Source organism: Dysidea avara, chromosome 8 (assembly GCF_963678975.1).
Source record: "Dysidea avara chromosome 8, odDysAvar1.4, whole genome shotgun sequence".
NCBI classification, from domain to species: domain Eukaryota; kingdom Metazoa; phylum Porifera; class Demospongiae; order Dictyoceratida; family Dysideidae; genus Dysidea; species Dysidea avara.
In genome coordinates this window covers 10,310,023-10,323,892 of record NC_089279.1, presented here as the reverse complement: position 1 = coordinate 10,323,892, position 13,870 = coordinate 10,310,023, and the positions used below count along the sequence as shown (strand labels likewise).

At 39.9% G+C, this 13,870-nt stretch overlaps 1 protein-coding gene across 1 annotated transcript in view; it reads left to right on the top strand.

Moving 5' to 3' along the window:
- Positions 1–13,870, top strand: part of LOC136263579 (hydrocephalus-inducing protein-like) — a 31,456-nt gene that overhangs the window by 14,498 nt on the left and 3,088 nt on the right. Inside the window, exons 46-83 of the mRNA XM_066058200.1 lie at positions 2,867–3,052; positions 3,376–3,524; positions 3,861–4,088; positions 4,140–4,172; positions 4,232–4,322; positions 4,375–4,466; positions 4,524–4,643; positions 4,694–4,853; positions 4,911–5,083; positions 5,140–5,338; positions 5,448–5,547; positions 5,597–5,696; positions 6,413–6,575; positions 6,628–6,707; positions 6,996–7,139; positions 7,246–7,359; positions 7,409–7,547; positions 7,605–7,787; positions 7,891–7,998; positions 8,046–8,201; positions 8,347–8,771; positions 8,866–9,020; positions 9,074–9,348; positions 9,397–9,773; positions 9,823–10,077; positions 10,240–10,464; positions 10,588–10,726; positions 10,776–10,941; positions 11,044–11,191; positions 11,320–11,533; positions 11,760–12,005; positions 12,142–12,311; positions 12,460–12,658; positions 12,798–13,070; positions 13,163–13,332; positions 13,523–13,601; positions 13,672–13,728; positions 13,787–13,870. Of these exons, the coding sequence (XP_065914272.1) occupies positions 2,867–3,052; positions 3,376–3,524; positions 3,861–4,088; positions 4,140–4,172; positions 4,232–4,322; positions 4,375–4,466; positions 4,524–4,643; positions 4,694–4,853; positions 4,911–5,083; positions 5,140–5,338; positions 5,448–5,547; positions 5,597–5,696; positions 6,413–6,575; positions 6,628–6,707; positions 6,996–7,139; positions 7,246–7,359; positions 7,409–7,547; positions 7,605–7,787; positions 7,891–7,998; positions 8,046–8,201; positions 8,347–8,771; positions 8,866–9,020; positions 9,074–9,348; positions 9,397–9,773; positions 9,823–10,077; positions 10,240–10,464; positions 10,588–10,726; positions 10,776–10,941; positions 11,044–11,191; positions 11,320–11,533; positions 11,760–12,005; positions 12,142–12,311; positions 12,460–12,658; positions 12,798–13,070; positions 13,163–13,332; positions 13,523–13,601; positions 13,672–13,728; positions 13,787–13,870 (6,375 nt within the window). The remainder of the gene's footprint in view (positions 1–2,866; positions 3,053–3,375; positions 3,525–3,860; positions 4,089–4,139; positions 4,173–4,231; positions 4,323–4,374; positions 4,467–4,523; positions 4,644–4,693; positions 4,854–4,910; positions 5,084–5,139; positions 5,339–5,447; positions 5,548–5,596; positions 5,697–6,412; positions 6,576–6,627; positions 6,708–6,995; positions 7,140–7,245; positions 7,360–7,408; positions 7,548–7,604; positions 7,788–7,890; positions 7,999–8,045; positions 8,202–8,346; positions 8,772–8,865; positions 9,021–9,073; positions 9,349–9,396; positions 9,774–9,822; positions 10,078–10,239; positions 10,465–10,587; positions 10,727–10,775; positions 10,942–11,043; positions 11,192–11,319; positions 11,534–11,759; positions 12,006–12,141; positions 12,312–12,459; positions 12,659–12,797; positions 13,071–13,162; positions 13,333–13,522; positions 13,602–13,671; positions 13,729–13,786) is intronic.

Sequence of the window (13,870 nt, the reverse complement as noted above, 5' to 3'; positions counted from 1 at the left end):
ATTGTCACTCTCATTTATGTGGTTGATCAGTTCTATTTGAAATATTCCTCTCATTGGCCAGTAACTTAATTGTTGTAGTTCGTCATCATGTGGACCCTTCATGAGGTACAGGTACACTGATGTGTGATTATCTTCACCAATTCTGTGACCACCGGCGTAAACTAGAAAACAAATCTTATAACCTTTCCAGAATGCAAAGAAGGGATCACTCCACCATTCTTTATTGGTTTTCATTTTCTCAGTAAAATTGACTATCTTAAAGAACACTGGTGCTACATTAATTTGTACTGACTCTGGCAATTTAATATTATTCTCTAACAGCTTGATATTGTCCTTTAATTTTTTGATTGTTATATCATTTTGTGCTAGCTTGTCATCTTGTGGTAGTGACTGGTGTTTTATCAAATTCTTGTTGTCTAAAAGTGATGTAATTAGCTGTAGCAGTGTAGTTTGTTTATAAGCCATATCACTGTCTACTAGTTTATTTAACATTTCATGCACTACACCAAGCTGTTGTTTTACTTCATTATCAGGTTTACAGTTTTTCTTTTGATGTGATTTGATGTTAATAATGTTTTCCAATTCACTGTCAAATGTAGTAACTTGTGTTTGTACATGAAGATAACTAACTAGTAAGGTGACAAATATAAAACATACCTCTGTTGTAAGATTGAAGATTCTGCCAAACATTTTGTAGTAACTACATGTACTTTGATCATTACCTGAATCTAGATACTTTACTTGTTTAGCATCGTTATAAATATTTTGTATTCGATCACATATTATCATTTCGTGTTCAACATCTAATTCTTTATTGTGTTGTTTCTCATCTTTGCGAGCAACCATCACTCTACAGAGCGGACACTGGATTATCTCAAGAGGGCATTCCTGGTCACTCATGTCACAATGAGGGATATTATACCATCCACACTTATTGGGACATGATTGGGGTACTCGTAATATTTTTCCTTATGTTGTTGAGCGATCACTTCTCTTGTGGCTGTGATGCCACAGTGTTGGCAGAAACAAGGACATTCTGTAGTTTTGTGGCTATCCATTGCAGAGTAGAGTATGAGCTGTTGGCAGTGGCTGCATTTGATCTCGTATGTTTGCATGTGGTCGTGTATGTGGTGTAATTCTCCCATCCAGCCACACCCATCTTCCTTGTTTCGACAGAAAACGTTCAGCTCCTTGATTTCACGGTCCATTGCTTCATTGGGGTAGGCTTCCAATGGCTCGGCATGGCAAACCGGACACTGGTTTCTTCCAGCTTGTCTTATTGCGTTCTGAAGATCGCGCTTGCAAAAAACTTGGCTGCAGCATTTGCTTATCTATGTCTCGCGGCATGGCAGATGACATATCTTATACAGCAACTTATCGGGAGGAGCAGCAACGAAGTTGTAACCATATCCTGTACAAACCATTGCACGCTAAAATATTATATATTAAATAACAAGATCAAGATACTCTAATAGAGCGCTCACACGTACAAAACACCCTAATAGAGCGATCATCGTACTAGCAGCCTGTACTATTTACTCATTTAATTACCTTTGTGGCTATGATTTTTCATCATGAAATTTCAAATGCTTCAATGTGTAGTTGGGTGGGTCATTACCATTATTCCAAGTACACCTAAGCTACTGCATGCATAAAAATTTCAAGGTAGAAAACTTTCGTAGATGTCAAGATTTGGAGGAAAACTTTCATAGCTAGGTTGTTATCATAGTTAATCATTTACATAATGGCTGAATTTGAAGGAACAGTTTCGTAGCTGGAGTGTGATCTTACGACAGTTTTCCACCTGTTATAAAGTGGAAAAGCCGTCTGTCTATTTGATGTCAGACAATTTTCTCACCAGTCACTGTATGGCTTTGTTCCACACGAAGCACTCATCATCTGGCACTAAAGCCTTGTTTAAATTAAGCTCTTAACAGCAAACCTTGAATGCTATATGGTGTAGACTCACGGTAGAGCAAACTGGCTGGAATTAAACTGCATGGCAAACTGCAAGTAGACACTTGTGCCGTTCAACTTGCACATACCTTTTAAGGTTTTTAACCTCATATTAGCTTTATGATATTATTGGGAAAGTATACAGCACACCTGATAGGTATAGTACAGGCCAATTAGATACATTTATCTGTGTGTTTGTCCCATGTGTTCAACTAGAGCAAGGACCTTAACTCTAGCACTACTTTTCTGATTTCTACATCATACAAACAACTGACCTGGCTGCCAAAAAGTGTACACCTGTGTGTCAAGTTAATTCTTTGTAGTTATTACGAATGATGCTGGCTTTAATTACATTCTGTACCTAACTATTATTGAAGTTTTAAATGTATTAATTCACTTCTTCAAGTAAATTATCATTTAGAAACTATGTTATAGAATTTTTGTTAATGCAGAAAGTGAAAGTGTGTAATATGTTCAAGGCAGGTACCAGTATTAATCTGTAATAATTGGGAAATAAGTGTGACGGTGAAAGTATATGTGGATACTGATGAAAACAGATTATCGCCTTAATAATGGTCTAAGGCTTTATTATATAGTGTGTTTGTCTTAATGAAACACGTATTTTGCTTGTTTGTTTGTTTGTTTTTAGAGCCTTTTAGAGTGGATTGAAAACTAATCATGGACAATCAAGAGTAAATAATAATGCATCTATCAATGTTACATGTCCATGTCCAAACCCATCGGGTATGCATGACAATTGTGGTGTCAAATTCCTCTCAGTATAGGAGGACAAATTATCTTGTCACTATGTCCATACATCCTAATAGGGGAATTTGATAGGGGATTTGACTGACTTAAGATGACAGTCTTATTACAATGTGATTGTATACCTGTTATATCTTTCACACAGATACAAGTTATTGAGACTGTACCAGAGTTGGTTGTACCTCCATCAAGCACTACTGGTGTATCAACTGGTGATCTTGATGGCATGGAGGGGGTAGGGGTACCTGTGATCAATGCCACTGCTAGTGCTGCTGTAGAGCAAGTGTTTAGTGAGGTATATAATGGAGGAGTATTACCTTGTGTTGAAGAGGTGAGAGTTTTAATGATTGATTTATACTGTATCTGATTGATTGTGTTTGATTTTACACTTTGATACATAGTTTGATCAGTTAGTTGATCACACTTTGATTCACTTGATATATAATTGATTGATTTGTTGATTACATATTGATTTACACGTTGACTGATTTACTGTTGATTCAGTATTCCATCGATTAGTTATTCGTTCACTTTAGTTGACCATATCTTGATTCGAATTTTAACATTTGCCTTGAATGATTTATTTGTTGATTACATGCATGTACGCTAATGTCACAGAGAAATTTAAAAATTATACAAAATCTTATTCTACAGGTAATTGATGGAATGGGTTTGAGTCCAGATGGTCCACCCCTCCCACCTCCCTACCTCTTCTCAGTTGTCACTTACCCTCAACTACTCCGATCACATCAAGAAAATGTCAGCAACCACTTTGAGTTTGTGGCCAGCTCCCCTGATGACCCGTAAGCTTATAGTGTAATTGTATGCAAACAGTAAAGACTTTAGTATTATAGTGAATCAGGCTCTTGGAACCTTATTAATAGAGATGTCAGGGGTCTTACATTTCTGCAGTACACAGTTATTGGACAAGTGTCCTGTTTAGCAAGGTGTCCACATTTTAGCATTTTCTCTTTCAAGGTGTTCCATTGTTTAACAGATCAAGTATTTTAGCATTGTCACATAATGTTTGCAAAAAAAATGTACATTGAGTGATTTTATAGACAGGTGCTGTAAGTTCTATTACATAGTGTTGGAGATGTAAGAATAGTCAAGTTTCACATTGTGTCTCAATTCTACAGCAATGCTGCAGCTGCTGAAGATGTATCCAAGCCAGTGTCAGAGACTGACTTACCAGAATACCCAGAACCAGAACAGACGACAACCACCAGTGGCCGTACCTCCAAGAAATCATCACAACGATCAATAGAGAGCACAGACACCAGCAGTAAGGGAAAACTGAAAGGAGCTCGTAGCCAGAAGGGAATATCTCCAGACCCATCACTGCTATTGGAAGAAGAGAGTACAAGGCAAATACAAGTGTATAACATATGTGGATTATTATGTATGTATGTATGTAGGTCTAAGTCTGCCTCTCCAGCTCTGCCATCAAAGTAAGTGTTGTTGTTGTATGTGACATATAAGAGTAGATACACATATGGATTTCTGACAGATTGGCAAAGTTTCGCTGGATTATTCCTGCCAACAGCCAGATTACTTTGAAGATGAAATTCATATCAGATGAAGTTGGACAGATTGACCAGGTGAGTGCATGTAATATATTGTACTATACCATGACTATCTTATACCTTGCAGACTTTCACATTTGAAATAATTGGTACCAAACGCAAATACCAACTATTTTGTAGAGGTCATGCAATTTTCCCTAGCATTAGCAGGGAGCCAAGGTGTGTATACATTGTGCTTATTGTGTGTTGTGTATATCTGCCTCATTACACGTGTAGAGTTGTGTTTGCTAATCGTAAGAATGCGATCCGAGAAGGAGAAATAGTTCAGAAGAAATATGTCCTGTCTCAGGATAAGTACATGTTTGGACCACTTCACTGTGGCAAGACAAGAGAGAGGTAGCGTACATAAGAGATCTACAACTAGTTTCATTTGTGAATGTGTGTAGATATCGTGAGGGACGTTATCCTGAGAACATGGAGAAGCTAACCATCTCTAATGCATCCCCAATTGTTTGTCATGCAAATTTCTGCTTTGAGCAAGACACCAATGCAAGCACCTTCTTACTGGACCCTCCAGGAATGGTGCTACAGCCTGGTCAAAGCAAAGTAAGACTTACCTTCAATTCATCACAATTCTTATGTACATACATAATGCTCTATTAGGAGTTGACTGTGTGGGCCTATCCAAAGGCATCTAAGCATTACGAGGACAACTTAGTGTGCTGTACAAAGCACAATCCCGAGCCAGCTGTGTTCCCAATCAGCTGTGATGGTGTACAGCCTGAACTGGAAGTGAACACAAAGTTAATTCAGTTTGAGAAAGTCTTACTACACAGGTAAAGCCACTATATAGTCATACTATATACTATATTCTGTGGTGGTTTTATTGAAGGAAAGAGACTCGGAGTTTGTTCCTGCGTAACAACACACTACTGCCTGTACAGTGGAAGCTTAGTGGACTGGATGTGTTGGGGAATGACTTCTCGTTTAACCAGGAGCATGGCATAGTACAGCCCAAGTCTGAGTTTGAACTGAAGGTACACTTCAGAGCATCAAAGGCTAACAATTACAAGAGGGCCTTAAAGCTGGAGGTAAGTTAGAAAAACTTTTGTGTGTGCTTGGCAGTGTAAGGATGTACTGCATAATTATAGCATGTTTTTGTGTGTGATGTAGACATTTTCCTCTTCTACACATACATAGATTTCAGATGTGGAACAGATTGTTGGACTAATGCATGTGGAGACCATACAGATACTTGCTGAGGCCTATGATGTTGCAGTTGACATCAGCTTCCCAAGAGGTACTGTGTACTTTACTAAATTGTAATTATTATATGTTATTCATTTCAGGAGCTGATGGAGGGTTAGATTTCCAGTGTATACGTGTAGGTGATGAAGCAAAACAAAGTATACAACTGAAGAACAAAGGAAAATATGATATAGAATATAAGTATGTTGAGTAGACATAAACATGCATAACACATTGTCATATACATGTGTCTGTACGTATGTACATACACTTGTGCAAATACTTGCACACACACACACACACACACACACACACACACACACACACACACACACACACATACACACACACACACACACACATACACACACACACACACACACACACACACACACACACACACACACACACACACACGTGCATGCATATATGCACGTATGCAAAAGCACAGCTTTTGGCAGTTCACACAGCTAATTCTGTCCAGCGAATCAACACTGGGATGCCTGTGTACCACTCAGTTTTGTGCAGGAAAATCCTCCTGGGGCAGGGCTAGTAACCCACAATAGGACTGTCCAGGTCTCATGGTCCGTCATGGAGAGAGATCACAGACCCCGAAGACCCCAACACCGCTAAGCAAAATAAAGCATTTGCTTCCCCAGTAAACACCAGGTACCCATTGGGCTGCTTTCCCAGTTGACACCAGGCCAGGCCACCAGGTCCCCATTGTACAGCTGAGTAGACTGGAGAATATCTGAAAACAATTCTTGCTCAAGGAAACAACAACATCAATTTGGCAAAACCCCTGGAATTACCAGACCGTTGTTCTAGCCACTTGCTACGCACATACGCATGCATGCATGCACACATATTACAAATAGATATAGAGGCTTTTTTGATCATTTGATTTCTTTTTACAGAATCATGTTTGATACTGTTGATGGAGTGGATTTATCAAAATACTTCACCACACAGCCAACCAGGGGTACCCTCTACCCAGGAGAGAAACCAACATCTGTGTTCACTGTGTTTAAAGCTGAACAAGAGATCACCATCAAAGACCAACCAGTACTGAAATGCCAGGTATATCCTTGTAGTATACCTTAGTACCATACTGTAATGTGTGTACACACAGGTCATTGAACCCCACCTGGGGGATGGTGATGTCATTGCTAATATCCCAATAAGAATCAGCGCTAGAGCTGTCTTCTCTATGTAAGTGTGTACGTGTGTCAGACATGTGTAGTAATACTGGAACTGCAAGCTCAGAAAAGAAGTTGCTAGAACCTTTCAAATTTCCGTGACTCATAACTCTTCATAATAATCATCATGCTATTATGGTATTACCATACAAATTTTAGCAGTTACTCTATCGACCCTTTATTTTGCCACTATTTGATATAAGACCATGTGTGCCCACACTTGGCCAATAATGCTATCAATCCTACATAGCAAGTATACTTACCATAGTACCCATATGTGTTAGCTTCTGTTTGTACACAGGTTCACTATTACTCCTGTGAGTGATATCAACTTTGGGTCCATCATCCTTCACTCAAAGAAAACATGCTCTTTTGTAATGGAGAACAAAGGGGAGTTTGAGTTCAAATATGCCATTACTAAAATCACTCCAGATAAACAACGAAGGTAGGAACTTGGTAATTATAGTGAAGTTAGAAAGAGTACGCTATTTAGTGGTACAACATGGTATAGCTAGTGTTTTGCATTGAAATGACCTTGTGTTTTGATATAGCAAGGGCAAGGATACTCGTGACACAAGGACTAAGTCTCGTGATGGACAAACATCTTCTCAACTGCTTCAAAAGAGTGCCGGTGGTGCTAAAGGAAAAGCTGATACTAGTTTAAGGTACTGGGCTGTCTAATAGCTGTATCCCTTCATAACGCATGCCACACAGAAATGAAATACCCACTGTTGCTCAGAGGTTGGTTATTGGCATGTTCACACTGCATCCAGCTGGAGGGATTATCTCTGCTGGTTCATCTCAAACAATCAATATTGACTGTGTGGCAGAAACTCAGGGAAAGACAGAAGAGGTCTAAGAACCTTTATATGAAGTCACTATCATGTGTAGTGTATTACTTGATGTTTAGGTAGTGGCTATTGATATTAGTGGACGGCCAACCACCAGGGGCAGGAATCCACCCCCTATGCAGTACAAGATCTATGGAGAGGTGTTACTACCTGGAATCAACTATACTGATATGGTGTCTGTGTTTGAAGAGCATCGTATTTGTAGGAAGCTGGGGCTGATCAGTCAACACCATCTAAAGGAGGTAACAATCCATTGTGTGTACAGAGTATGTACTTGCGTATGTGCATGCATGCTGTGCGTCTAATTGCATGCTGTGCGTCTAATTGCATGCTTGTATCTTCTAGGATGGCGGTGTGGGTGTATACGGCGAAGATGATAGAAGGTTTGTATTCCACAGTGTTATTGTGGGTCAAGTTGCTCGTGCTCAGTACAAGATCTCTAATCCTAACAAAGTAAGACTTGACTAGTGTTATTCATTTGTTAACATCTTGTCTTTCAGATATTATGTGATGTTCACATTGCTGTTAAGCCACTGTCAGGTAAAGGATCTAGTAAAGGAATGGCTGAGGGGTTTGATGTGGAGCCAACCAAAGCATCAATACCACCTCACTCACAGATTTATGCTACTGTATCATTCAAACCCACTTCCATGCAGGTATTTTGCATACACAGTGTGTGTGTGTGTGTGGGCGTACGTGTGTGCACTACAGGTACTTACACACACATACGTACATACATACGTACATACATGTATTATGCAAGCTGTGGCCACAGTCATTACATGTTACCATTCAATACAGCTGTACAGTGGACAATTTGAGGCTACAGTGGATGGACCACCAATGGCTAGGAGTAGAGTACTCACTTTTGAAGTACAAGGAGAGGGAAGCCTGCCTCAGGTCACAGTCGTAAGACCTACAGTTCGAAACAACAAGGGAATTCCCCTGCTGCTTTACAAACGTTTGCTTGTGGGCAAGACACAAACACTACCACTGGTGTTAAAGAATGAGGGAAACATCACTGCTACTGCTATCCTTGATGTAGTGAGTGGTTCAAAGTCATTTAGTGTAACAACTCCTTTTACGGAGGAGGCAACACCTGCCACTGTGCCCTCACTATCTGCTCAAACCCCTGTTCTAACAATGGACATTAATGTTGGAAAAGAGGCTTGTTTCAATGTCAACTTTTCCCCATCTTCTGCCAAGAAATGCAAGGGTACATTGAGGTATGTAAGTTATATCGTGACTGTTTATACCCTAAATATTGCCTTATTATTTTTCCCATATATGGTCAATTTTGTACTGTACTTTTATACTTAGATTGTCACTGAGAAATAATCAATTTGAGGACACACCAATACAGTTGATTGGTGAAGGTTATGAGGAGGATATCACTATTGATAATGTGAGGGGTCAACTGGGCACCATCATTGACCAGGACCTACTACAATCATCTTCCTCTGAAGAAATATCAGGTATAACATACCACATAGGTTAAGTGTTCCATTACATATGGCTATTGCTGTAGCTGTGAAGGACAATCATTTGCAGTTTGGTGATTGTGCTGTGAAGGAAAGTCGCCAGATCACGTTTACGATCACCAATCATTCTGCTACCAACTTTTACTGGTTTCAGTGGCCTAACGGTAACAACCTTGTCATCTTCCCTCGTACTGGGCACCTTCATCCTGGCAAATCCAAAGACATAACAGTTACTTTTAAAGCTAACCAGCCTAAGACCTTAAAGTGTTCTAAAGTTCTTGGTAAACTCTGTCAAATCACTTACTCTAAACCTTTATCTCAAGTAAGCTATACAGCATATACATAACAGCGTTTTTATGTATTTGTTTAGGTGCCAGATTGGGATGACAGTATGCGTAGTGTAAGGTGGATCACTCTTCGTCAGGCTAGCAGAGGTTCTGAACACCAACCGCCAGCTAGCCCTTCCCCTGGAGCTCTCGGCAGCTCCACCCCTATCAAACCTGGAAGTGCCACAGGTAGGAGCATAGCTGGGGCTCCATCACAGGCTGCAGCCACTAAGCCTCCAGCCACACCTGCTAAAAAGAAGGTGGAAGAAGTTGACCCTGAGCCAAGTCACTCCATAGTGGAAGACAGCCAGCGAGATTTAGAATTATTTGTCAGTGCTATAGCAGATTTAGCTAAATACTCCACATCAACTACTAACATTAAATTCAGGGACACCTTCATGTATCAGACCAGATCATACAGGTACTAAAGCTTTGTCAACATTTTAGCCAAATGAGTGTCTTTTTTATAGTTTTAGTGTTACAAACACAGGCAAGGTCACTATTCAGTATCAGTGGTCACTTGTGGATGATAGTGAAGGAAGCACTACTCCGATGGGAGAACTACACCTCAATGATGCTGGTAGCATTATTAGTGAAGGAGGTCCTTGTCCTGCTTTCACCATCGAGCCAACATCGGGCAAGATTCCTATTGGTGAAGAGGCTCATTTTACAGTCAGATATTCTCCACTGGATGTACGAGACATGAATGCTTCTTTCCACTGCATGTAAGCAAGTTAAACTAAGATAGAGTCTATTTATGTGGACACCCAAAATTTACTCTTAGTTATGCTTCCAGATACAATGTACTTTGAATATACACAGTTTCAAGGTGTCTATATTGTACAAATGCCACTGTTGTTGTTGAACAAATATATCTTCTTTTACAGCATGCCTAATTTGGATGAGTCAATTAATCCTCTGATGATAGCAGTACAGGGACGATCACTGATGCCATATTGTCATTTTGAGCTGGACCACAGTGACTACCTCACCTCTGGTAGGAGGAGTGCCAACCAACGAGGTCCATTTGGATCTGCTGTGGGAACTGCTCTAGATATTAACACTAAAGTGATTGAGTTTCACTCTTGTGGAGTTGGGGTTAAAGACTCAAAGTGAGCTGTCAAAAGTGTAGTGTGTTGTGTGTACAGGTACCCCAGTAGACATGATGACATATACAGCAGCTAATGACTGTGCTTTTGCTAATGTGTATAAACCTTTTGCTATAATTCTTGTAGGAGTTTCAGTATTATCAACCCCACTTCCCAATCTTATGAATTCTTCTGGACTAATGAGGATGGAATCAGGCCTAACAAGAACACTGTCTTTAAGTGTTTAACTACAAAGGGATTTATTACTGGAGGGAAAAAGTTTGAAGTAGGTATTATTTCACTGTGTAAAGTTATATGTACCTTTTTCAATTAAGGTTGTCTTTGAGTGTCTGCCTAACTCACTGGAGCTGGTGGAATCATTTTGGCGCTTTTCAATCCCCTCTCTCTCCCTGTCCACACCATTCCTACTAGTAGCCAACACTGTAGAGCCAGCTATCAACATGGACAGAGCTTACCTCAAGTTCAAGTCCATGCTACTAGGTCAGCCCTTGCGTGTGTGTATGTATTGAAGCATACATTTTGTGGTACAAAATCTGTATCTGGGTCTGTGATCACTACTAATGATGAATTTTCTTCTTGTAGGTACTGAATGTCATGAGACAGTCTATCTTATCAATGATGAAGCACAGCCATACTCGTTCTCCTTTGTGGAGACATCGTGTTATTCTGATGGGCATGCAGCTAAGGTCAAAGTGCAGCCAATGTCAGGAACCTTGCAGCCAAATTCCAAGTATGCATATACATATTTTTAGTGGTTGTGCATTTATCGAATAGTTTAATCCACTTCTCCATTACAACAATGCTTGTGATGTACTCGCAGATCTTTGTATATTTTGAATGGGTATATCTTTGTTCCAGGCTTCCCATCAATGTCTCATTTGTGCCTACTCAAGAGAGGGAGTACAACTTCAACGTGCAGTGTATGGTGAAGAAGAAGCTGACCTCCATCATCCTTAATGTTAAGGCTGAAGGATTCCTCATCACCTACACCCTCCACTATGAGGACCGCAAGGGATCTATGCTAGAGTTGCCCACAGGGAAGGGAACAACAAGACGTATTGACTTAGGAAAGGTATTGGGAAATGGTATTAGCATTGTATTTCATTTAGACAGTATAGTGGAACATCTTTAAGAAAGACACTATAATTAGGAAATTTATAGAGATGTTCTTAGTTCCTGAAGTACTGGTATCTATTGATTTGGAATCTAGACACATGTTTGCATATTATAGTGGACTGTAGACAATTTGGGGCTGTCCCTTAAGAAGGATACAGAAATTATTAACAATTTTGCTACAGGTTGAAGTGCAAGAGAAATGCCCTAAGCAGATATGTATTATCAATACGGGCAAGTACAGTTTTGAGTACTGCTGGGAATTGGTTGATATAAGAGGAGTGTTGATGAGGAAGTCACTGGCAGACCTGGCTACAATGACCATCTTACCATTGGAGGGAACAGCTGAGCCCAATGAGAGAACAATGTCTGAACTGACCTTCTGTCCTCCCTCAAAGATGAACCTCAAAGGGACAGAACTGATATTAAAGGTACTTAGAATACATCTATACATAACTCAAATTTCTAACGCATTTTCAGTGAAATTCTTTGTACGTACTCATGTAATGATATCTTCTGAATTTAGAGAGTACGTAGTTCACATACATATTTTATGCTGTGTTTTAGATTAAGAATGGTCCTTGTCTGCCCATCTCTTTGGTGGGTCATGGGGTGGAGCCAGTGGTGGATTTGTCATTTAGTGAACATGATTTTGGTCCTTGTTTCCTCCATCGAGGATACATGCCACCCAAACAAGTAACCCTCTTGATTACCAACAAAGACAAGAAGGACATCAGGTCAGTGTACTATGGTAGGATGTGCCTAATAAACCAGTAGTGCTTATATTCAGCTGTGTCTTTTATTCCAATAGTACTGTATTTACAGTACGCAGTGTTATGTACATTGTATGCTCCATACCTGAACCCTGTAATTTATATACTCTAGTTTGAATTGTCTGTACACCAACAAGCCTCATCTTGAGGTACATGTTGATCCTGGAGTGAAAGCACCAGGGAAGGTGACAGAGGCTACCGTATCATTCCTGCCACGAGAAACCATCAAATATAGTGAAACCATCTGGTTTGAAGTGAATGGTTTATCCAGAGTACCCGTGATCATTAAGGGAGAGGGAACACAAATGAAGGTATGTGTTTCATGTTATACTGAGCATTTAATTGTAATTTGTAATTGAAAAAAACTGCACTTCGCTGAATTACTAATACTAATTTAATAACTGTAATTCCAAATACTATTTAATCACAATACTTACTTATACTGCGTAGGTGGAAGTTGCCAACCCAGCTCAGAAGGTAGTCAGTTTTGGAGCTGTCAGTGTTGGCTCCAAGACCACCAAGTTAGTTAAGGTGGTCAATCGCAGTCTAACACCAATCACGTTCACTGTTACCACTGCTCCATCATCAGCTACAGCAATACAACAAGAGGGCATGCTTTCTGTTGCCCCCACTTCAGAGATCACCCTCAAGGCTAATGGAGGTAGCCATACCATTGAAGTGACCTTCAAACCCACTGTAAGGGTGCCGTCTTTCTCTGAAGAGGTGAGGCTGTACTGCTAAATACAAATTGCATGCAGAATCTGTGTGCAACTGAATTTTTTTGATGATGTATATATATACCTGAACTATTTCAGGTGATGCTGGAGTGTTCTGGTCTCTCGAGACCCTTGTTTGTTGTTACTGGTTCCTGTCATGGCATTGAGATCAATTTGGATAATAACCACATTCCATTTGGTGCTGTTGTGCTGCAGAGTCAGAGTAATAGAAGAGTGTTGTTGTTGAATACTGGTGATATTGGGGCTAGGTGTGTGTTTGTGTACGTGTGTATGGTGTGCGTGCGTGCGTGTGTGTGTGTGTGTGTGCATGCGTGTGTGTAGTGTGTGCTTACATTTATAGTACATGTGTATGCATGTGCTAATTTCTACAGTGACAGTGAGTATAGTAAGCATACAAATGTGCAAGCAGAATTGTACTTTCACTACTTTGTGTTGCAGATTTAAGTGGGATATAGCCAAGTTCAAACCAGACTTTTCTATTACTCCTGTGGAAGGATACATCTCGCCAGGAATGGAGGTACATGCATATACAGATAATGACGTGTGTGTAGATGCCTGATAATCTCATTACATTTCATTCACTACAGATACCATTTGACATCACATTCTGTCCAAAACAAACTAACCGTGACATCAGATATGAGGTAAAATCACTCACTTGTTATCACAGTGCTACATTTGATGCTATTTTTTTTTACACAGAAAGTACCTTGTGCTATTGAGGGCAGAGGTCCATTGTACATCACCCTTACTGGAACATGTATTGAACAAGTCCCACTGAAAGAA